The 24,765-nt window shown below is 41.9% G+C and overlaps 1 protein-coding gene across 1 annotated transcript; it reads right to left on the bottom strand.

Moving 5' to 3' along the window:
* Nucleotides 1-5,210: 5,210 nt before the first annotated feature.
* Nucleotides 5,211-15,467, bottom strand: SLITRK4 (SLIT and NTRK like family member 4). The gene has a single exon (XM_005439977.4). The coding sequence runs from the start codon at nt 15,415-15,417 to the stop codon at nt 12,904-12,906; it is 2,514 nt and encodes an 837-aa protein (XP_005440034.3). The 5' UTR covers nt 15,418-15,467; the 3' UTR covers nt 5,211-12,903.
* Nucleotides 15,468-24,765: the final 9,298 nt, after the last annotated feature.

The raw sequence follows: 24,765 nt of genomic DNA, 5'->3' as shown, positions 1-24,765 counted from the left end.
CAGGTGGGGTGACACTCCTTGCAGAGGATGCTGCCCTTCCCTGGAAGAGGAGGGATGAGAAGGGCAAGCACGATCCCCAAATCTACAGCTTCCCAAAGAACTGCAAGCCATTTTGTGGCCTGGAATCACTCAGCTCTGCCCCTCACTTTGGAGTACACCTTTCATCAAGATTGCTGCTCTTACAGATCTCCTGAAGGCTTACAGAAGAACATCAGGGTAAATTAGCCCATCTGTTTTCATTTGGCAGGGATTCAGCAAAACACAGTTTAGCAAATTGCTTAAACAAATGCTTAACCTTAAGCTTGCTATTAAGGACCTAAGAAAGTTCTTTACTGATTTAAGAGCAAAAACTACTAGAAGAGGGTGCTCATGGTCTGTTGCACAGTTGAAAGCTTGAGAACTGAGAGGGAGACTGCTTTCAAGATATGCCAGGATTTGTGCACATGGTGTGGGACATAACATGTGAAGATGGTGGCCATGTGTGACCACAAAACAGGAGAGAGACTGGGGCATGGAGTTTTCACATGCCATTTTCATGAAAAAAATAACAGGGAAAGATTGCACAACAGTGCTTTTTGACAGTGTTTCAGCTCTAGTAGCTAGTGTCTTGGGCTGCATCACTGTCTAGATATTAGAGTGGCACAAGTCCCAAGGAGGCACAGAAGCTAAGAGCTTAATTCCCGAGGGTGCAGAGACTTAAGTGCACTGCCCATCAGTGTGGGGCAGGGGGGTGGGGGGTAGCACAAGGACACTGCATCACTTTTAAGTCTTGCTAGCACTAGGACCAGTGCTGGTATCTCAACTTCTCACATAATCACTGCTCCATCAGCTGTAGGAGGTAGAAGCAAACAGCTCAACTTTTGTGTAATGATAGGGGTAGTGAAGATCCAGGTGGCAGTTTCACTACAGGTTCATAACAACTCTCCCTTTGCAATGCAAATACTGCCTGCTGGTGTTTACTCCTGCCTTTTTCTAAACCAAAAATGAGACAACACATTTGCACATGAATAATCTCTTCATAATGCATTTTACCTCCTGCAAATTGGATATAAATATAATTGTTTTTCAAAAGACAGAGAGATCTGCCAGATTTTTATATACAGATTCTTGTAGACAACATAATCCATCACCTTCCCATTAAAGAACTATGAAAATGAAATATTTAATAAGTGATAAATTAAATATTAGTCGCCAATGCATCACAGAGATGTCTAAAAGTTTACATGAGTATGTAAGTTAGAGTATTTATTTTTGTAGCAGCTTAGCCTGCTCCCACCTCACTAATTTTCTTACTCAGTGCTTCACAGGCCTCTAAGTGATCCCATGGCCCCAAAGTCACCTCTGAGCAAAAATTCCAGCTCTAGACCTCCAAACCCAAGTTGTTTCAGCTCCTTCTCAAACATCCCCTTACCTTGCCACCGGTTCCTTGGCTCCTTTGTGCGTCTCCACCACCCACAGGCAGTTTGGTCAAACTGGAGGTCGCAGTGGACCGAACAGCAATCCTTCACTCCTGGTTCCGTTCAGGGCAGCACAAGAGCAGCCCCCTGGCCTGCAGAGGGAAGGGCAGCGCGTTTGCAGGCAGTTGTTGCTGGCGGAGGAGGGCAGGCCAGGCACGCTGAGGCAGCAGCTGGGAGGTTGCCCTGTGCGGGGCAGCACCCTGCCCGGACCGTTAAAGAGCCACCACCCGGGTTATTCCAGGATCAAGGCCTTCAACATATTTACTTATTTGACTCCCATCTCTTCGAAGAGCTGCACACAAAGGATGTCTGACATGCCTGTTGGGGCGGGGGAGACCCAAGCCCTAGCCGCAAAAGTACCGGCTACCAAGTCCCGACAGCTGCTGGGCCCTTCAGTGCAGGCCAGAGCCTGAGGAGGGTCCCGGCGCTGCTTTCCACCCTCTACCGCTGATGTGCAACACAGTCAGATCGTTTCCCAAACAAGCATTTCTGTGTCTATTTCTCTGTGTCCCTGCTCCAGAGCTCTCCATAACGCCTCTCCCCGTGCGGCTGTCCTCCTTCGCAGCCAGGCACGGAGCGAAGGCAGCCGGAGGAGGCTCACGCTGCTCACTAAGTGCCAAGCCATGCCGCAGGCTGCCTGCCCTCCTGCACCGCGCTGGGCCTGAGGCGGCTGCGGCTGAAAAAATCCTCCTGGGAGAGGGCACAGACACGCCGGCCAGATCCCACAGCCCACGGATAGGGATGTTCAGTGGCTCTGGGGTCAGGCCCTCTGACAGGAGGTGACACCCGTGGGCCTTTTGCAGAGGTTTTTCTAAAACCATGCGATACCTGGCTGGCTTTGCCTGTCACTCCTGACAAGAGAGAAGAGCCGAGCCCCTCTCAAACAGCTTAAGCGCTTCTCTTTCTGCAGCCTGGCATATAAGTACATATTCTGGGAGTTTTGAAAAAGTCAGCCCCTTCCCCAGGTTTGAGTTGCTGACAGAGAGTATTAGGTCTTTCAGGTCAGTGGCTGGTTCTCATGGATATCAGTGGGATTTTAAATCCTGCATTTTTTTCTCAACACCTGAAAAAAGCCCCATGGTGGCAGTTCACACAAATAGTTCCGCTGACTTCTGAAGAGCAAGACAAATCCTAAAATGAATGTAAGGCTTCCATTTTTAATCCCCTCCGAAATAGCTCAGATATGATGGAGGCAGCTGTGCGAGTAATGGCTGCACAGGCGCCCAGTTACTCACATACTTCAAACCAAACCTCAACTCCCACCTGGTATGAGTGAAGGGCTTGAAAGTAGTGGGTTAGGAAATGGATAAAAGCATTGTTTCAGAACTATATAACTGTTGATTTACATTTGTTTTTCTTCATTCTTACTAAAATTTACCCAATTGTGACTCTTACCTGTTACTGCCATTCTTTCTGTTTGTTTCTTGAGTTGTTTCTTAACTTGAAGCTCCCATTTCACATGAATAAAAGCCTCAAAACTCTATAGGAAACTGAATTTTGGAAGGTTTGTATAGTGCGACTAATACCCTACAGCTGTCCCCTGGGGTCCATTCAGTGTTTAGAGCCCTGCTGCAGTGGTAATGTGCCTTAACATGGCCTGTAAAGGTTACAGACATGGAGAAGTGACATCCATAACAGCATTTTCTTTACCTTCCTTGTTTTTTTTTTAACAAAAACAAACAAACAAGCAAAACAAACAAACAAACAAACAAACAAACAATTTTTACAAAGATCTGCTATAAACTATTCCACACAGTTTGGGTTGAGTTGCAATCTCCTTGCAAATAAGTCTAAGTGACAAAAAACTTCTCCAGCCTTAATTACAGTAGCAGTGTCGGGTGGTGCTGCATTAAACTGACCTTTGGCTTTGTGTTAGCTGAGCTAAATAAATTAAAAAATCATAAATTCCCAGCAACAAACACAAGCGTATTGTATCATTCAGGTTGAAGTTGTAACTACAGTGCCATCTTCAGTGCATTACATAAAGTGGGGTTTTCTGTAGAAGACTTTTCATTGTTCTTTATGGGTTGGAAAAAGAATTTCTACTGCATGGAAGGGTAAGGAAAGAAAGGTGAAAGCCTTCTCACTTTGTTAATGAGAAACAGTGTTGTGATTCAGAAAATAAATAAATTATTATGTCAGAAGCATATGTAATTATCAGACAAAACAACCTGAGTCCGGCCATCACAATAGGCTTTGAAGTAAAAAGTGGTCATCCCCATCTACTGCCAGTTACACTTAGCAATACTGCATGGAGATGACAATTTTGCATGTGAACAGGCATCATGGGTAGTACATTACAGAATCATTAAAAGCTGTTAATGGAATTTTGACTGTACACTGTTTACAGGGCAGGGAAAAAACATACATCCCACAGATTTCACAGAGATTCTGGTCTAGTTTTACTGTGGAGGGCAACACATTTGGTCAAGCAAGCGCTTCCAGCCTGGTCCCAAACTTTAGTTTAGATAGGATGCAGAAGTGAAGATTTCCCATTGCAAAACGCATTAGCCCATTGACATATCAGACAGTCAAAGAGAGAAACTCTTACATCCTTGATTATGAGATGCTGTTCTTCTCCTGTTACTCTGCTTCCCTACAATGCCAAAACAAGGATGCTACTGAGCCCTGCTACAACCTTGTTTCTTGGCCCAAGCCATAGATGTTCTAGGCCACGCCACAGAGGTGTGCTCCAGAGGGTACAGAAGGCCCTTAGCAAAGGTCATTGCCATGCTTCTGTTGTCTCTGGGGCCATCCTGTTTGTGAGGCCCATGGCAAATGCCTGCAGAAGTAACACATTGTTGCTTTAACCCCATATGGCACTGAGAGACACTGGGCAAACTGACCTCACGCATGAGCAATGTCAAAGGGAATATTTGTATGGAGAAACGAAATAAGAACCAGCTCCAATTCCGCATCCCAGTCCCTCAACTTTTCAGCATAAGCAGAAACTGCCAGAGGTCCCAATGTTATTGAAAAATATGAGTGATTTTATTATTACAATGCAGATGTTCTCTGTGGAGGGAACGGATTTTTTTTTGTCTTTTTTAGGCTCATATATTTCCTTGCATATGACTCAGAGCTGTATTGCTCTGTATAGAGAAAACAGGTCTATTTATGGTTGAAGAAGAAAAGTCTACAGAAAGGAAAAACCACCTTATTCACTTTCAGTGATATTTCTCAGTTTGAACAACAGAGTACTATGTACAGTACAATAGTATTCCCCTTTTGAAATGGATTTTATGCTGATAATACTCATCATTTGCATATTGCCTTCATTTGGAAAGCACATTACAAATGTACGGGAATCCTTTCCAACACACTTTACAATATATAATCCTTACTATCTTTGCTGTCATATGCTGAAGTGGGTATAAATTACTTGACAAAGCTACACAGAGAGAATGCGTCGCACAGTTCTTGTTGACCATTACTTCAGCTAGTTACTAACTGTGTATGTGACACTTGCAACAAAATCATAAAATCATGTTCCTGGCATCACTCCAACAGCTAAAGTGAAACTCCAAATTCTAGGGCAAGGTACTGAAAAGATAAAATGTCTTAGTGCTTCCATAGCTTATATTCTTGACAGGATTACAGAATAGATACCTTATTTGTTGGCAGTATCCCAATTCTCTCAAAGTACTTTCTGAATTTCACTCAGTTAAGGCAAAAGTCATTTTCATTGAACAAAAGAAATCTTAAATATAGGTTATTCATGATGTTGTTGTTCTTTATTTACATCTTAGAAAACCATAAGAATTAAAAGCAAAGGTTTTTTTGCTGTACATTTGGACATAATCTCCTGATCACATTTGTAAAACTACCAATTTATTGAACTGATCCCAAAAGAAAAGATGAGGATAAAACAGTGCAACTACATGTCAATATTTAAGAAAGAAACTCTTAAGAACCCCAATTACTTCAAAGTGTTAACCCCATCCAAAGACATCACCCCTTGAATGACATTTGTAATCTTGTTGCTAACTTCATGGAATTGCAGACACACCTCAACAGGAGGTTAAAGACTGGTCCTGAAGAACACCAACTGACCTGACTTCCATTGAAGCAAGCAGAGAGGGAACGTTTTAAACCTTGCATTTAATTTCTACCACACAAAAGGCAGCAAGATGTTTAGGATGTATCTTTGCAGCTAAATTGTGCCCTGAGCTGTACATGTGAGTCCCTTGTCTCCCAGGGCATATTCTAACCTAAGAATGGAACAAGTTGAAAAGCTGCATGCTAAAAATAGAAAACTGCTTTTTCTCTCTCTCTTTTAGTAAAATACTTTCTAAATACAGATATTACCAAACAATCTGACCATTCTTTAGATAATCTGTATTTTTCTTTTTCAATCCTGAAAAATTCAAATTTAGCCCATTTTGCTTTTCAGGAAAAAAATACAATTTCTTCTCCCACCCTTCTCCACAAAATTTTTTTGGGGTATAAGCAAACACAAAGTGCACATATACCAGACTGGTGACCTGGAGCCTTATTTGCGATGTGTAGACAAGAATAATACCCTGCTGAGAAGGACTCACAGAGTCTATTAAATGCTGCCAGGGAGCAAGGAAATCTGCTGCATGGTACATTGTTTCCTGTAGTTTCTTGCAGTGAAGAGCTCAAAATCTGTCAAAACACTCTGCCCTTTGTGACTCTGCTCATTGAGATGTACTTACTGTGCAGCATCTCATATTCAGATATAAGCACTAATGTATCTCATAAAAAGTGACTCTACCAAAGAAACTGCTCAACAAACATTAGGTACGGACTAACCTCCATACCCAAACAGCATCCAACCTACACACAAATGCATCCACGTCTCAGATAAAAGCCTCATTAAGAAACAGATATCACATCTGGTTTAACCTAATTTGCCCAAGACTCTTCAGTGAAGAGTGACACCAAAACCTAGATTGGGTGTGTGGGTACAGATGTCTGCAGGATTTAGCCCACAGACTGTCAGGATTCAATTAACTGAATCACATTTACGTTTCACTGTACACCTTAAGAGTCATGAAAAATGGTGACTGTCCAGCTTCAAAAGCTCAGCATGAATCTTGCTAACAGAAGCTTAAACCATTTCCTACCCCAGTTTTGGGTCATACCTCATCTGACATGACTCAGAAACCATCCAGGACAGTCTCCTACAATTTGCCTTTTTTAGCTGGTTTTTGCAAATTGACAGATCCTAGTTCTTTGCCTCTTTGGAAACTGCTGTTAGCCAATGCCTAGACAAACATTCAGCTGTAAGGGACTGAGCACACTGAAGATGAAGTGAGAGCATGAAGAATGCCCTGGAAGGCCATAGTGCACACAGTCCTAGGAAATTACATGACATTAAAATCAAGCAGTGAAATGCTTGTGGATGAGGGAAACTGAAGAAGACTTCCTTGTTATTGTACATATGCAAAATGACTACTTAACCATATAGAGATCACCTGTTGTTTTCTAGTTAAACGATGACCAAAGGGACAATGGTGTAACACTTGTGTACCCATCAGAGTTGACTTAGAGGACTTTAAGTCTTCCTGGTCACACGTACAAAAAAAATCAGATTTAGTACCAGCTAGGTCTCTTTTTCTTATCTGATTGTTATTTTTGCTTTTAAGAAATAACTTAGTGTTAAGTGACTGCAAAAAATCCCCAGCAAGAGAATGAAAAATCAATATAACACACCATCAACCTGTTACTGACTGGTATTTTAAAAATAACACACTGATCAAAATGTACTGTTTTCAGACAATAAATAAATTATCTCAAATATTACTAATGAAGATGAATAAAACTAACAGTGAAGTAAAGATACTTGCCATAAAGTCCCTACTTAATGAGAAAGAAGAGCCAGGTAAGTTTTTTTCCGTTATAGAGAGAAAATAAATTGTATTGTTAAGATCGCATTTTTATGTGGTGTATATCCCAAGTCTATGTATTAAAAGAGCAAATTTAAATAGCTTTGTACTATGGATACTACAGGATGCCCACAACTCTTGAATCATTGTAGAGTTCCACTGACATCAAATGGACACAGGACCCCCACCTACTCCATGCTCTGCTCTACGGTTATTTGAAACTAATAACAGCTTTACCACACAAATCGATAGAGCATAAAGCAATATTATATTTTATTTCAAGTAATAAATGACTTATCATATTTTTAATTGCAATGGCAGACAAATCAGGTCCTCACCTATACTGGTAAATTTCAGCTTTTGCATTCACTAGGGTGAGGCTCATTTGATTCCATTGAAGCCCATTGAGTTAGACAGGATTTACATTGGTAAATTTCTGAGATGAGTTTGTGCCTGAGCAGTAACATTCCTATTTTTTTTTATTTTTCAACACAGCAACAATCAGAATACATAAAGATGAATGAATTGCAGTTAGAAATAAAGACTAAATAAAGAAAAAACACATTAACATAAAACTGTCAAGTTCCCCTACATTCAGGAAATCAGTGCAGGCATATTATTTCCAATATATGTATACTTATTCTTGATTCTCGAGTTTTTATTTAGAAAGAAAATCTATAGAATACATACAGGGGCCTTTTTTAATTAATGCTTTTAACATTACACTGCAACTGGCAGCAAAAAAAATCCATATCTGGTCCTGATTTTCTAGTCCGTAGCACATTCTGATTCTCATTCTCCACCATTACAATGCATGTTAAATCCTACACAACAGGGAATATTTAATCTAGATGTATTTTTTCCCTGCTTTTCTCCCCTCTCATGAAGATTTTAATAAGGATTTGTAAAATATTTTTACTACAAAATCTAAATTTGGAAGTTAAACTACCTAAAGATGTCTTTTACAATTTGATTTATAAAATTAACCTAACCAATGGAAATGCTACATGGACTGATATTTTTCTTTTTGCTAAGAATAAACTAACTTTTCTTTCCTCTGAACAATTCTCTTATTCAAAATGATTAATAAGAAGGGAGCAGAATGAAACCAAACGCCGCTAGCATTATGTGATTGTTCATGTGATTGTTCCTCTAATACTTCTGTGTTGGAGATCTCAGAATCCAACTAAAAACTAAATTCTGCTTGTGCTACTAATGCAAAAGGATTTCAGTGAATTTGGAGGGACAATTTTATATACAGAGGCCAGGAGGGTTTTGTTAGACAATTCATAAAAATTAATAACAAATTGTCACGGTGATTAGAAAACATTACCGTTTAACTATTTTATAGTTAAATACAAATTATCTGAAGGAGAACATTACAGGCACTTAACAAAGTCTAGTTTCAGAAATAAAATAGTACCAAATTTATTAATATTTTATACAAAAGTTTAAGTCAACGCTGGCTAATATTTTGATGCTGTTGAAGGCAAACAAAACTCATAAACAATAGTTTTCTATGTTTTACACTGGACTTGATATTATAAGTAACTATCTTAATTATAAACTAACCTAAAACAACAATGATTGAAGCAGGGTAAAACCAATAAATTTTGTTTTCTTTACTTTATTTCAAAATAGAGTGATTATAAATACATTCTTGTTATATTTCCTTCCTAACTCTTTGGATGCAACCAAAAAAAAAAAATCTCACTGTGCTCATTTCATACAATATCAATGTACAAATCATGCAAAAGATATTATAGATATTATACCACCATCAAGTTCTGGATGTATTTTGTTGATTCTGAAACATTTGTTAACACTATTCACAAGGCCATGCCTTTTATAATTTATGTAATTATTATGGCTTTTTAAAAAACATAATTAAAGACTTTTATACTAGATTTCTATATTATTATCAATCTTGAACACTAAATGCAAAATGTAAATTGTCTAATGGTCTTGTGTTCTTGCACCATGGTAGTTGCTTTCTGATAAAATTGCACAATTTTTTTCTTTTTCGAAGAAAAGATTACACTATTGATTTCATTTAAAAATGGAAATTTCTTTATAATACAATGAAGACAACAGATTAACACCTTCACTGATTATGTCTATGGGTCTTAACAGCCATTTTACAAGCATGGCCACTCAAACCAATATAATGAACAGACAAATCTCTTAAGCCACATCCGAAGAGTCACCTTCCCAGACAGACTGACTATAGATTTGAATGAACATTACGCTAAAACTGCTGTGCAGACACATACACTGCTTCAAAACATGGAGGAAATCAACTGACATAAAAGTTGTCATTCAAAGTAACAGTTTCACAGAAATATAGTGATTTTGCCAACTTCTGCATTCTTCACTCACAGTATTATGCCTACATACTGCATCATATATGTAAAACACTTAGGAACCATTTCTAGGCTCAGGCTATGCAACCTTTATTGATGCTGGTGAACCTACGCTCAACTGCATAATCCCAAAAGAGTCGCTGGGCTCTGTGTATTATATACAATGTTTCTGAGCTGGCTTTTTTTGAAGTCAATGACAAAACCCTATCTAAACCTCACTCTTGGGCAGGTGTTTAATTACTAGCTCATGAATAAGTACCTCTGCACATGATTTAGGCTGAGTTTAAACACTTTACTGGGTTGAGACCTCAATGAAAATCTTACCCAGTTTACGACCCCATATAATGGTACAGGATAACGGTTCAGTTCTTCCTCTTTTGATCACTGAATAGAAGATCTCATAAAAAAAAACCAAAACCAACCAACCAACCAACCAAAACCCCAAACCCCATACCCCAAAACACCACCAAAAATACCAAACAAACCAAAAAAAAAAAACCCACCCCAGAACACAAAACAAACAAACCCCCACCATTATTTTTTTACCTGAAGAAGGCATGATCATTTATCTTAACTCAGGACAACATGAGTCATAAGCATATCACTTTTACCATCACTTAAAAGTATTGGCTTATTGGCTATTTTTAATATTTTAAATGCATGCCTTTCAGCAGGGTATGGGACATGACAGTCTCTGACAATGCACTGAAGTGCGTCAGGAGCCTCACGCTTTGGCAAATCCCAGTAAACCCAGACACATCCCGAAAGCCATGCAGCACCATGCAGAGCAGGCACAGTGACCCAATATTCTTAGCCTACTGATGGAACCATTACAGTCTGTTATATCAGTGCATGTGCAACACTCCTTAATCCACAGACTCTTGACAGAGTAAGTTCAAATGTTCTTATTCAAGCCTCAGCCACTTATCGAATCATTAGTCAACCAAGAACTTTTTATGCTAGAAATGCTTATGCACATAGTGTCCGTGTCCTGAAAATCCCTATAACATCCTGAAAGAAGTCAATTATTGTGCATTGATAACAGCAGCTTTTTGAAAGAAACTCAGCCATTAATTTATCTGTTATAATTTTATTATCTTAAGTCATGTATATACTTTGTAGTATGGCGGAAAATAATAAAGTGACCCTCTTTCTAAGTTACAAGAGCATAAACAAATATCTGAAAGTAGAAAAATGTTTTGTTTTGCTTTCTCTTAAATAAAGAAGCAGCTTTTTTTTTTTTGCCTTTTTTTTTTTTTTTTTTTTTTTTACCTTTGTTAAAAATATACTGCAGGCTGTTTGCCAGGTACCATTCCAGAATACAAATTTCACAGCAGAGTCATAAAGCCCTGAAATTAGAGGTTTATAATGGAAATAGCTGACACAGCCTTCTCCACAGTATTGTGATTGGGTCTTGCTATAATACTTGCTAGTTTCACATTCATGAAAAACATTCATGTTTATATCCTACTAATCTTAATTGATTTATGTATTGATTATAAAAGGCGGAGGGGAAGGTTCTGGAAGCAAAGGGGATAGATGGTCTTATCCAAAGCTCATTTAAATGAATGAAAAAATTCCTTTTCAAGTCAAAGAACTTTTGTTAATCTCATAGTATAGACCTGTTGTATGATATGTTACCAATATATCTCCATTCTCATCTCAAGGTACTATCTATCAATGAGATACAGTGGGGATTTTCCATTCTGACTATTTTTTCCTAGCTATTCAGATTCAGCTTTCACAAAGGCAGGTTTTCACTCTCTAGATACGAGCTACACAATACTCTGAACTGAGACCACTATATTCATTTTACACTGTGGTTTTAAATAGACATGATTTGCCATTTTGTTTACTGTTCTGATTCAGTTTCTTCTGACTGACAGCAGCCAGACAGATAATAAGAACAGAAAACTTATGCATATACAATTAAAATATTACCCTTACCATGAATTCTGTAAATACTTGTAGTGAAAACTATTTAGGTTAAGCTGTAGAACCCTGAAAAGCAAGACAACTGATGGCAAATAACTGCCTGAGACACAATACTAAAAAACTAATGAATCTATTTTAAAATGCACAATTGGTAACAAATCTGAAATAAGATAATATGCTAATTTCACAAGAATAGTACAGAACAATTTTATTATTATTATATCTGATCACTTAATTCTGGATGATTCTATACATCACATCCCCGGTTTCTGTTTGGTATATTGTTCTGCTTTTATTTATACTGAATGATTAATGCATTGTGATCGGGAAAACAAGTCAGGCATATTAAATACATATTAAGGAGTACATATTTTTTCCTATTTAGTATACAAAGTATTTCATAAATATGAATTATATTACAAAAATAATTTCTGCTACGCTCACATAGTAAGCACTTTCACAATATTGGACAACCTGTTGAGGTTGCAAGCGTTTCACATAACCGAGAAGGAACTCTAGATTTAATTGGAGATGAGTCTTACAACAGATTCTGCATAAACCTCAAATGTTTTCTTCAGGTGCCACAAATACTGCAGAAGTCAGGTTGAACTATTTTCTCTCTTTTTTCTTTTAATTTTATGTATAGACATGTATGCTTCAAGTGGTCAAATTTATTTCATAGGTATGTAATGCATGGTATATTTTAAACAAATATTTGCACAATTTAACATTATAATTCCAGTGGTTTCAAGATGCAGGCCATAAATGTAACCAATTTACACATACTATCGAATGTTCTCTCTTTGCATGCTTGTTACTTTCCAGATAATCTTTAAACAGTGCCATTACAACACCACAAATCAAAGGATTACTCCAGTTCCACCAACTTAAATCCACGTGCAGGATGAAGGACCCAGCTGAGGTACAAATACCAGTACCAGGTTTCTTGTGTTTGTTCTAACAAATCACAAGGAGACGATGGTTTTGCATTTAAGGTACAAAACATATATGCCTCTTGAGGTTAAATTCAGTGTAACGTGTATAAAGCATCCCTTTGGCAATAGAGTTTGCAGTATCCCTACAGAATTCCACAGGGCATGAGCTTTATGTAGGAAATTCTATTAAGGAAATTCTCCTCTACTTGACAAATCGTATGCAGCTACAGTTAATCAGACACCCTTGGATACACCTGCCTCTATGCCTACCAATATAATAGAGCATTTGGAAGTTAAAAGTCAACAAAAGGCACTTTCATCATTAAATAAATGTCCTCTGTAGGTGATAAGATTGTATGACCTATATTTTATTCAAAGCTGTTTGTTCTTCAAGGACTTGTAGGTAGTCAGGTGAACCTTGAAGTTTAGCTTTTAGTTCAAAATATTCACTTTTTCTTTGTTCTACTACAATTTTACTATGATTACCACCTATTAGAGATTTCTTGCTTTTTTTGTCTTGTAGTTTCTCTGGATAACGTATTTCAAAGCCACTGACCCCTATGCTGTTGTATTCTTTTTTACTTTCAAGAAAATTTTGAATAAATACATTGGAATCCCTCCCAGGGAATAACTCATCCAGTTCATCGATTGTGCTAAGTCTTTTTCTGGTATCCACATGCAATAAATCCTTCTCCTTGTCATTAATATTTCTCAGAATGACTTTTTGCCCTGGTGGGTCAGCAAACATGAAGCCCGTTTCAGACTCTTTTAAGCCACAGGTATGACTTTTGCTCATCTGCTCAATGGTTTGAGGAATGAAGGCCTCTGCACCTAGTCCCTCTTTTTTGTTTGACTTGTGATCGTGCTTTCTTAGCTGCAGTTGCATAGAACTGCATTCTTGATTTCCAATCCCTTCGTGCTTTACAGTTGGTTTTTTGTTGCGCCGAAGCACAAAAACAAGAAGGCAAAAAGCAACAAACACTGTTAAAATAAGCACAACTAATATGCTTAAGATTAGGATGGACAATGGAACTGGGCCACCAGGAGGACTCCGAACCGGTCCCAGTGGCGTTGTAAAAGTAACAGCGGGCACAGGACTAGTGAACAGAGCAGATGGCTTGTTTAAAAGCTTAGGACAGAGGATCTCATTTTTCAGAGACTTAAGTTCAATGTTAGCAAACTGTACAGGTGTTTCACATTTCAATTCCTTCACCACAATACCTTCATTTAGCTTTTCAAGCCACAGTTTTAAAGCAACTAAATCACAAGTGCAGTCCCACGGATTACCTTCCAAATCAATCTGTGTAAGAGATTTTAGCTGATCAAGAACGCCACTTACAGGTAAATACATGAAATGATTGTTCCTCAGATTCAGTCTAGCAAGTGGTGCACCAGCAAAAATGTATGCCGGCAAGCTTCGTAGAAGATTGTTGTTCAGGTAGAGCAACTGCAAATTTGGCATTAAGTCAAAGGTGCCTGCTAGGATTTCTTTGATAACATTGTATTCCAAATACAGATATTGCAGGTTGTGGAGCCCAGCAAACATTTCTGGGCTCAGACGTTCTATCTGATTGCCATTGAGATACAATCTCCGTAAATTTGTAAGGTTGCGGAAAACTTCTCCTTTGATCACTGAAATCCGATTGCTGCCTAAATGTAGCAGATCCAGCCCCTCAAACTCAAGGAAATCTGTAGTGTCCACATCCTTAATATTATTGCCATTTACATGCAGTTTCTTGGCATTTAGGGGTTTTGGTACAAGTTCGGCCATTGACTCTATATTTCTTTCTTGGCAATTTACACTTAATCCCAAGTCTGAAGGATGCGTTTTGCAAACACAGGGGACTGGACACGGAGTTAAAGGAGGCACCCTGGTCTGGTAAGATACGATTTGACTGAGATTGCGATTAGATAGTGCTTTGCCTGCTACTATCCCCGAGATCTTTGAAGGATTTGTAGTCTTTGGCGGCTTTGTGACTAATCTGTGCACTGATGTTTGAGTGGTGTGGCCATTCGGTGTGCTGTAGCCGGGCTCCAGCTGCAAAGGAGGCAGAACGCGCACATCAAAATCACTCCCCGTCCCCATGGAGCACAGCTCTTGCTTGTTGGTTTCTTTCAGCAGCCTTCCATACAAGTCACTGGGTGTTTCACAGATAGCTTCTCCAATGTAGATGTTATAGGGCATGTTCTCCAGCCACGCTTTCAAAGGCAACAAATCACAAGTACAATTCCAGGGGTTGTCTTCCAGCTGCAATTCGACAATTCGTCCAATGTGTTCCAGAACTCCAATGTATGGAAGCTTCTGTATTCGATTCCCTCGTATATCCAGATGGGTTAGAGAAGCAAATCGAAAAATATTATCGGGAAGGAATGAAATCAGATTGTCATTAAGAATCAGGACTTTCAGCTTGTGAAGCTTATTGAAGGCTCCCCGTTCAATAAACTTGATTAAATTGTAGTCAGCTTGGAGATACTCCAAGTTCTCTATGCCAAGGAACGTGTCAGCTCGGAGAATCTTTAATTCATTGTTGTTCAGGTGCAACTGTTTTAATGCACTAAGACCCATAAAGGCCCCTCCCTCAATGTTCTGTAACTTATTATTACCCAGTTGCAAGGACACGGCATGTGTAAAATTAAGAAAGGAATTTGGATATAAAATAATTAGCAGGTTGTTTTGAAAGTTGAGGTGGTAAAAATTAGACCATGGTGGTTTAAGCTGATTTGGTCTGTAGACTGCAACCTTCTCACAGTTGACATAGAGTACATTCTCAACTGACACACAGGAGCAAACATTGCAAATTTCCACAGATATATCAGCATCTGCAGTTGTAGAAGAAACTGGAGATGACAGAACCAGAAAGAACCACAGAAACATCTTCTTGTGATCAGCAAGCAACCTTAGGCTCCTGAACAAAGATAAAGAATCTAAAGAAGAAAGAAGGAAAGAAAAAAAGAAAACATTTTTTTCAGTTGTCATTGTTCCAAAACGTCATTTGGGTTAAAAAATGTGTACCACTGAGGTACTGTACCTGCCAAGGATTATAGATAAACTACAAGCACTGAATTTAAAATAACATGAAAGATTTTAACAACCAAACAAATACATGGGAGCTAGAATGATTTGAAATACAGAATGTAAATTTCTGTAGACAAACACAAATAACTCTGAGGTCTGTCAAATATATTTCTACCTCTTGTACATGCCAAGCATGCATAACTAACAAAGTGAAATAACCAAAGGAGATTCCAATTTTATGCACATTTACTCTCCTCAGTCCTGCACTGCTCATATGTTGCCGTGCATTTCAGGGATAATAAACACAAATGCTGGTGTTATACATGCCCAAACATCTGGGTTGGCATAGCACAACATAGAAAGGATGAAAATGCAGACACAAAAAGCAAAGTAAATACTCAATGTATGTATCTACAGCATCAACACATACAGATTATCACTATACTGTTGGGATTCACTCAAGGGATACATAGGCATGCACACACATTGTTTCTGTCAATGATGATACCTAGTTTACATAAATATAGGGGGTAAAACCGATTGCAGAAATGCAATGAACTATCCACAACACAAGATCAGCTCTGGTTGAGCAATGGAAGCACACAAATACGGAAGAAGCATGCACTCATACAGCCCCAGCCCCAGGAATAACAATACCCTGGCTTGCAGGGCAAAACAAAGTCACAGTTCACCATCCTGACACTACTGAAACCTGAGAAGAACTTGTTTTTTTAAAAAAAACCACAACAAACAAACAACAAAACAACAACAACAACATTATCTAATGTGCTCTTATCCCTGCACTGGTACATAGGTGGCTTTCAAGAACCCTTCATATATAGTCAGCCAGCTGAGCTGCCATTTTTTACGCAGAAGAACTGGAGCCACAGCATTTCCTCTGAGTTAAAGAGTAGCTTGTTGGTGTCTTTCTTTTTTTTTCTTTTCTTTTTTTTTTTTTTTTTTTTAAAGCAAACCAGTCAATAATCAATACACTGCTCCCCCCACCTTCCCCATTCCCCCCATTTCCCAACTTGTCCCTTTCATTTCCTGCTGTGGGAAGGCACCGACTTGGCAGGAGGGAGCCAGGGTGGAAGTGGAGAGAGCAGGAGCCAGCTGGAGGGAGGAGAATCGGGCTGGAGGGAGCCGCAAGGAGGGGAGGATGCGCCGGGGGACCTGGAAGGGAGGGCAGAGAGGGCTGAGGGAGGGAGGGCAGAAGGACAAGAGGGAGAGGGAAAGCTGAGAGGAAGCAAGGAAGGATGAGGGGAAGGGATGCCTGAAGGGGTTCAAGGAGGCCTCGGAGAGGGACCGCGGGGAGAACAGGGAGCGGAGCTGCCGCTGCTGATGCCCGCAGGCTCCCGACCCCGGCGAGCGCGCCCAGAGGGGCAAGACCAAGTATGTCCCCGCGCCCTCACCGCTCCACCTCCCTCCCCCTCCCAGGCGCCGTCCCCCCGTATCCCTGCCTCGCCCACGCTCCAGTCCCCTCTTCTTCCTCAGCCCCGGGCCCCCGGCCGGTGCCGAGCGGGCACACTGCGGGCGCTGCGCGGGGCTGGCGGCCGGTCCGCGAGCCCGGCCAAGAGTGCTGGCACTACCGCAATTTTTTGCCGCAACCGGCTCGGCTGGTGCCGGCTCCCCTCTGTCGTGGTCGCCCCGTCGCCCTCTGCCTCCCGGCGGGGGAAGACAGGAGGGACACGGGCGCACACACGGCGCACGCACATGCCGGCCGGGCGCGGGCACAGCGCGGCACTGCAGCCCCGCGTTCCTCCCGCCCTCCTTGGCCGTAGGCACCACCGTGCCGCCGCGGTCCCCGCCGCCAATGCTCATCACCGCCCCCCACCCCGGGCACCTTTGCAAAAGTCCAGCCCGCAGCACATTCCCACACCCCCTTCCCCAGCCCCACTGCGCAGAGCCTGCCCTCCCCGTCCCTCCCACACCTCCGCCGCCTTCCCCGGGCCGCCCGGCCCCCGTCCCTCCGCTCGCCCGCTCCCCCGGCAGGGCTGCGAGCGGGCAGCGCGACGCCCGGTGCCGCTGGCCCGCGGCTGCGGGAGGCGCCCAGCTGGCGGGGAGAGGCGAGCGCGATGGCAGAGGCTCCGGCAGCAAGCCACTGCCGCCTCGTGTCGCCCCCCCCCCCCCCCCGCGCCGCCTTTAAAATAACAGCAGCAATTATTACACCAATGAAACCAAAGCTTCACAATAATTAAAAGAAATTAAAACGCCAATGTCAAGGCAGCCCCGCCGTGCCCCCTCTCCCCGCCCGCACTCACACGCCCGGCGGGGCGGCCGGCCGCCCCCGGCGATGCTCCCGGCGGCGCTCCGCGGCGAGCCCGGCACCTTCCCTACCTCGGCGGCCGGGGTCGCCGCGGCCCCGCTCGGCTGCGCTCCGCCGCTCTCCCCGCGAGGTCTCCCCTCCGGCAGCTCCGCGCAGGCACCGAGCGGCGGGGGCAGCCGGGCGCCCGCCCCTGCGAGCCCCCCTGGCCGCGCCGAGCGCCGGGGCGCGGAGCGAGGCGAAGCCCGGCGCTGCGGTACGCCGGCGGGCTGCGCCGCATGCAGCAGCCGCCTCGCTGAGCCCTGCCCCGACACCGCGGTCCCCCGCACACATGCGGGGAGAGGATCCCTCTGCACACGGGCACCCGCTCCCATCGCACTGCTCTCGCCCACCCCTCGCACGCAGCGAGCCCCCTCCCCTTCGCCACACGCACACTCGCACACACACACATGCACGCACGCACCGAGCGCTCGGACGCAGCTTTGGCGGGGAGGAAGGAGGCGCCGCTCCGGAGGAGCGACCCCAGCGCACCGCACCCGCGGAAGCCGCTCCCGGAGGCGCGCCGCGCCGCCGTTACCTCTCCCGGGGAGCTGTCGGGCTGCGCCCCCGCGGAGCTCCAGCGGGCGCGGCGGGGCGAGAGGCGCCCCCCGGGGCGGCGAGAGCGGCGGGGCCGCGGGGCTGCCATGGGCGGCGCGCAGCAGCTACAAGTGCCGCCCGGGGCACCGCCAGGACGGGGCTATCCCGCCCCCGCCCGCCCAGCGCCTGGCTCCGCGCCGCTCCGCACCGCGGCCGGGGGAAGCAGAGCGGGGGAAGAGAAGAAAGGACGCTCCCCCTCATCTTCCCCTTCCCCCCCGCCCCGGCTTGAAACAAAAGTAGAGGTGGAAACTGAGTGGGCAGGATGGTAGCATTTGCTGCATTTAATGTGAATTGCAATTATGGAACAAAATCGCTGTGAGGAGACATAGCCGACCCGGTCTTAAGACAACACAGCTATTTGTGTATCTCATTCTTTGCGGTTAGGTGAAATTCCTCCTCTGCTTAGGTAACAGCTGCAGTCTGATGAAAAAAAAAAATAATTAATCCTCTAATGTTATGCACTTGTGCAAAACAGATTCTGCTAATTAAGAAACCCTGTTTGCTTTACTTTTCATAATATACTTTAAAATGGTAATGAATACCTCTAAACAAGGTGACAGCACTTACCAAGGCAGAAGAATCAGTTAGCCTAATGAAATCTTGCAAGAGGAGTTCAACTGCTTGTCCCTTTACCGTGAATGCTAACATAATTCACTTAGGAAACTGTTTATGTGTTGCACACATACCAGTTGTGAGTGCTAGTTCTGGGCAGTAAACACCAGGGAATGGAAAACAGCAACTGCTTTCTTCATTTAGAGAAATAAAATAAATAGCTGGCTCCAAAGGCTGACTGCATCTAATTGAAATAATTGCAGAATGTTATTTTGCATTATGCGGATAGACTGATACCTGAAAACAAATGCAGCTGAGACATCAATAATTTGCATATCACAACAGAACTGAAAGTGATCTGTGATTAATATTCAACCAATTAAAACCTGAAGTCTTTAAAATGTAAACTCTCTTAATTATTGAACCATTAACAAAGTACTGTTCACATAAAAAGGAATGCATGTATATAAAGGGCCCAGTTTAGAAGGATTTGCATAGAGCTTAAGCTGAATTTTTCAAGGTCTACTTAAACTTACAGAATAGAAAGCAAAGTTCTAGAATAAAATTCATTTAGGAAGGTATCTGATTTATAAGCCTATTTTAACAACAGGCACAGAAATGCAGGGGTAAAAATCAAGGTGCCAGTTTTGTTTAACTACCAACATTAAGCTGGATGTTAAACTAATTCCTTGCTTATTTATTAGGTGAAAGAGCCCACAGACAGCATCAAAGACACATCAGACAGATTGCTACTCCCACCACCATTCAAACAACTGCTTGGAGACTGAATCAAAGATCAAACAAGAAGCAGAGTAAGAGATCATATTTTAACCAAGCAAACCATGAAGTGAATAAATATTTAGGAAAACTGAAATTGCACTATAACTAGATAATCCTCTATGTTTCTATTATAAATGGCTATTAACAATGACATATGTTTATGGTGTTGTAGAATTTATCTGAGAAGGAAACTTAGTTATGCAATACGGTTTCATTATTAGGGTTTAGTATGTCGTACTTTCATATTTATTTCTAAATTTCAGTCATGAAAAAGAACTCCTCTTCCAAATCCTATTTAAGGGGTTTCTAAGCTACTTGTCCTAACCTAAAACATGCCAAACTCACAAAGATAAAGGGTTATACGTCAGGACAACAAACAAGACCAAACTGAGGATAATTTTGAAATATAACATATGCACAAGCTTAAGATCAAGGCTGTGATCCAAGACGATGACATGCTTAAGGAATAAATCAGTTTAAGGGGGTTACATCCTAGAATCACTTGGTTGTACCCCTTTCTTTCAGATCTGGCTAGAAGTTCTGTCACCATCAGTAGAAATTTTCTGTGTAGCCTGATGTTAGCTAGTAATTGGAAGACAACAGAGACAGAAAAAGCACGTTGGATTATCTGCTCCGGTTCCCTTAAGTTTACAAGATTACTTCAGGCTACACACCATGCCCATTATTGTCATCTCTAACCTCTTAAATTTCTTGCTGTGATGGAACCTCATTCATGTCCTCTGATTTTTCTTTTATTTCTCTATCTATTGTTTGCCAGAGGAACATGCATATTTCCTTCTTCCATTTAGCTGAAGGAGAGGAAAAGCTAACAAGCAGATAGCTTAGTAACATGATTTTCTTCAAAGAGAGGTACCTGAAGAAAAAGTGTGAGATACACTACTTTCCAACCGAGGGGACACATACAGGGTGGCATTCGGTAATGGTACAACTGGGTTATCAATAATGACATTACCATATCCAAGTAGAAGTTCTTAGGAGAGGAAGGTAATTTTTACTCCTGGGTTCTGAAATTCATCATGCAATCTGCTCAGAAATTGCAGAAGACTTACTTATATTTTGTTTCCTTTCACATTTTTGTGAGAGCTTCTAAACAACACTTTCCTCTTAAACACAGAAACATGCCTGGTCACATATCTCTCCTAATTTACTTCTGGGCTGATGCAGGAGCTTGAAACTGAAACTGTGTTTTCTGTGTGTTCAAAGTCTGCCAGGAGGAAAACCTTCCTGTAACAAAACCATCAAAATGCAGAGGCCAGTTGAGATGCTGAATCTATTGCTCACAGCACGAAACCTTGGCGAGCATTTTCCTCAACCTGTTTGGCACACGTGCAAATAGGACTTCAGCTGAAGTCAAGGGGAGGTCGGTGCAATAAGTTGCTTTTTTCATCCACAGTAATTTTCTGAGTGAGAGATGAACTGATAGGAAACAGGAGCTAAACATCCTACTAATTCCTGGGCATTTCCAAGCACAGTTTAAGATACTCAGGTTGCATGTGTACAGAGAAGTGGTGGGGAGGAGGTGTCTTTCACATGCTTCCCAGCATCCTACCTTTCTGCTACCTATGGATGCATGGGCATCCTAAACACTTTTCCACAGGCACTGAGTTGTACTTTTCTGCTTTCTTTCCAGTTTGTCTGTTGTCATCCTGAAGATGAAGTAAGGGTTAGTCCCTGGTCCTTTGAACTAACCAGAGATACTGATGACACACACCCCCATGGCTCCTGAAATCAGAAGGCCAAGACAAGAAATTGCAGTTGCCGTGACCAGTATGGGAGCATGCTTTCCTTGCTCATGTGCCGACACTGGTACTGGCCAGCTGTGAGCAAGCCTTGTGTACCCAGCTGACAAAAAAACACCTGGGAGAGAAGCAGTGTGCACTCAAATGTATTTGTGTTGTTCTGTTTGAAAAGGATCATGCCAGGAATAGAAATTCATACAAAAGATCTCCAGAAATTAATGGGAATCCCTTTGGATCAGGCTCTGTTTTATATTTATTATGTTAAGCACTACATGTTCTCCTTCTTTCCTTTTCCCAAAGAATGGGAAAAAAGAGCCCAAAAGTTAATGATGTGTCCCTTCACACAGGGCCAGGTGGATAAGAAAGTGTTTTCTTTGAACACATGGAAAACGGGTTAACAATTCTTTGTACAGGAAAGCAAGGGTTTCTGTGGGCTCTGTCTGTTCTGGAGTTTCCATGGTTAAACAATTTCTGTTCAACAAGTCTACAACATGTTTCTGCTCCCAGGTAGATGAGTAACAACTGCCATACTCAGCAAACAACAACCACCAGGATATAGGAATGACTGTGCAGCACTGTCTTATAATAAGGCTTCGACTGATAGGACATAGCCTTCCGAGGAGGAAAAAAAAAAAGTAATAACCCCACCCCTTGTCCCCATCTTCTATGTATTTTGCCAGACTGTCAGTCAGAGGAGGGGGAGGAAGAGCAATCTTGAAAATGTTGTATGTACTAGAGTGACTCTCCAAATGTGCATCCCTTTAAAGGTAATGTGTGATAGGAAACAGTGTATGTCTGCAACACACTGAAGACATAACCACTGTGAAAAAGTACTGTGCTTAATAAAGTGGAAGAAATGCTGTCAGATATATGTCTCTGCTTGGCTCTGTATTATTTCCACCTAACTTACTCCATTTTATCCAGGACCACTCTTCAATGTGCAACAAGTAACGATCACTTGCTCAGGGAAAGCATCACCTGAGAAAAAAACTGAAATGCATGCATCCCTTCAACAGGCATTAGCAGGCACTTTTCATTCCATCTTTTCTTACTCATTTGTAATGACCCGTTGTCTTAAATGTTCAATAAAGTGGGCATGCTGCTGGTAGCAGGTCTTCTGACTAATTCTCTTTGCAAACTCAGCCTGTGGGGATGTCCAGCTCCATAACACTACTCTTGACAGATTTTACTGTCAGGGCACAGTAGGTAGGTATTTAATTTCACTAAATTGCAAGATGTCCAGGGCTTTACTTATTTTCTTTCTCTGTGCTCATTTACCCAGGGGTAGTTCATCCTCCAGCTCACTGTCACAGGCTAAAGCCAAGCTTGGCCTATCCTCCTGCCCCCTGAGAAGTGTGAAATCAGAAGACAAAGCTTTAAACTAATGAAAAAATAATGAATGAAGAACTTACCTGGGATATTTTTTCTGCAAGGTTGTATGATATAAGGTTAAATGCAAAACTTAGAGGCAACTGCTGGTGTCCTACCCAAGTCTCTTGTGGAAACAACTCACTAAACTGGTTTCTCAGGAAGAGAAGTATATTTAGAATAAGGATTCTGTGCTAGAAACCTCTGACATTATTGAATACACCGAATCATGAAATAACACTTCAACCTCCCTGAGCGAACGGCCTATTACTGAATGAAAGAACTATGCCCATGTACTGCAGAGAAAATTTAGAGAAATTTGACTGCAGCTGGAAATGATGGAGGATAGAAAGGGAAAAGGTACTCTAAGAAGAGGGAAAAATGTATTGTGTTACAAGGCTTGTTTCTTTGTTGGCTTCTAATAACTTTGTCTCCAATAGTGGAGCAGGGGAAATCTTTTATGCTATGAATACCATAACTGTTAGGCTTCCAGTCAGGATTGTATGGGTTGAGGTCACTTGCATTAACAGAATGCGAATTTAGAATATTCTAATTTAAGTTCTCACTCCTCCACATTCTCCTCACATGTGAGACTATTTCTTACCACCTTCTGGAATTCCACAGACTTAAATGGGGCTTCTCACGTGCTTAAAGGTCGATAGTATAACCTCCTCACTAAGCTACCTGCAAGCAGAAAAGTCTCTTACTTTATTTCTTAGAAAGGTAAAGAATAACGCTTACAATAAGAGTGTGACAAAAGAGAATAAAATAATTGTCATTCAATCTTTAGAATGAAACCCAAATGCTCTATTTTTTGCTGAAGTTTAAACTGCTGCTGGCTCTTGGATGAAGAGCTTTAAGCTGTGACCATGTGGGACGGGCAATAAGTGCAGAGCAGCTGGCCAGCTACTCCTGTCTCTCGGCACACCGGGGAAGTCACTCCCCAGCTGCTGCAGGTCCTTCCTCATCAGCCGAAAGGCCGCTGTTGTAGAATGAATAGGTGTCTACAGAAGAGACCACATGCTTTAGACTTGTTGCTTGATTTAGGAAACGATTTACACTAAAGGGGAAATACCTGAAGCAAAATTAAGATATTGCATGGGTTTGCTTATTGCTCTACTTCAATCTGCTTTTGCTTCTGGGGTTTCTTTTGCAGCTGCCCTAATTTCCTCTACTTTTACATTTTTCTATTAATTTCAATTAAGGCCTCCATAGGCTCATGAGCTAACAGACTTTTTTATTACTGTATTTAAAAAAGCAGTTCTACACTGTCTTTCCTATTACCTCTAGACTATTGCAAAGGGATGTGGGAAGATGGTCTTTCAAGAAGAGAAACTGCAGCTACTTCAGTAACTGAGTGGTGACATTTTTTTAACCTAAAGATTAAACAGCAGTGTTGATCTGGTATAAACTGGCTTCAGGGAAGGGATGCTGAGCCAGTAACCAAAACAGAGGTGCTTACTTCTAACAAAAAACCATTTTGACAACATATCAAAATGACCAGGAAAGAGGTGGATGAGATGGGTGTCTCATCCTCTTTAAGAATTTCAGCCCTGACTGGTGGGAGGGAGGAATGTCCTCTCATTACCTGGCTGCCTCATGTAATTGCCTCCAAGGCCTGAGCAGCCAATCCAGACTGTTCCAAAAGCAGGTAAAGTGAAACTTCATCATCTTAGCAGGAGGCTTAAGCACAGCAATACGTAGAGGCAGCTCTGCTGCATTCGCTACTGGATGGATGCACCACACAACAGGAGCTGAACCGTCAAAAGGAAGATGGAAAAACCCCAGAAATATCTTTAAAAATTTAAAGTTAGATTTTAAGGTGGAGGGATGAAGTCTTTCACATGA

This window comes from Falco cherrug, chromosome 15, assembly GCF_023634085.1.
Source record: "Falco cherrug isolate bFalChe1 chromosome 15, bFalChe1.pri, whole genome shotgun sequence".
Taxonomy (NCBI): Eukaryota; Metazoa; Chordata; class Aves; order Falconiformes; family Falconidae; genus Falco; species Falco cherrug.
The sequence above is the reverse complement of the archived record's forward strand: the minus strand, read 5'-3'. Positions and strand labels throughout refer to the sequence as shown.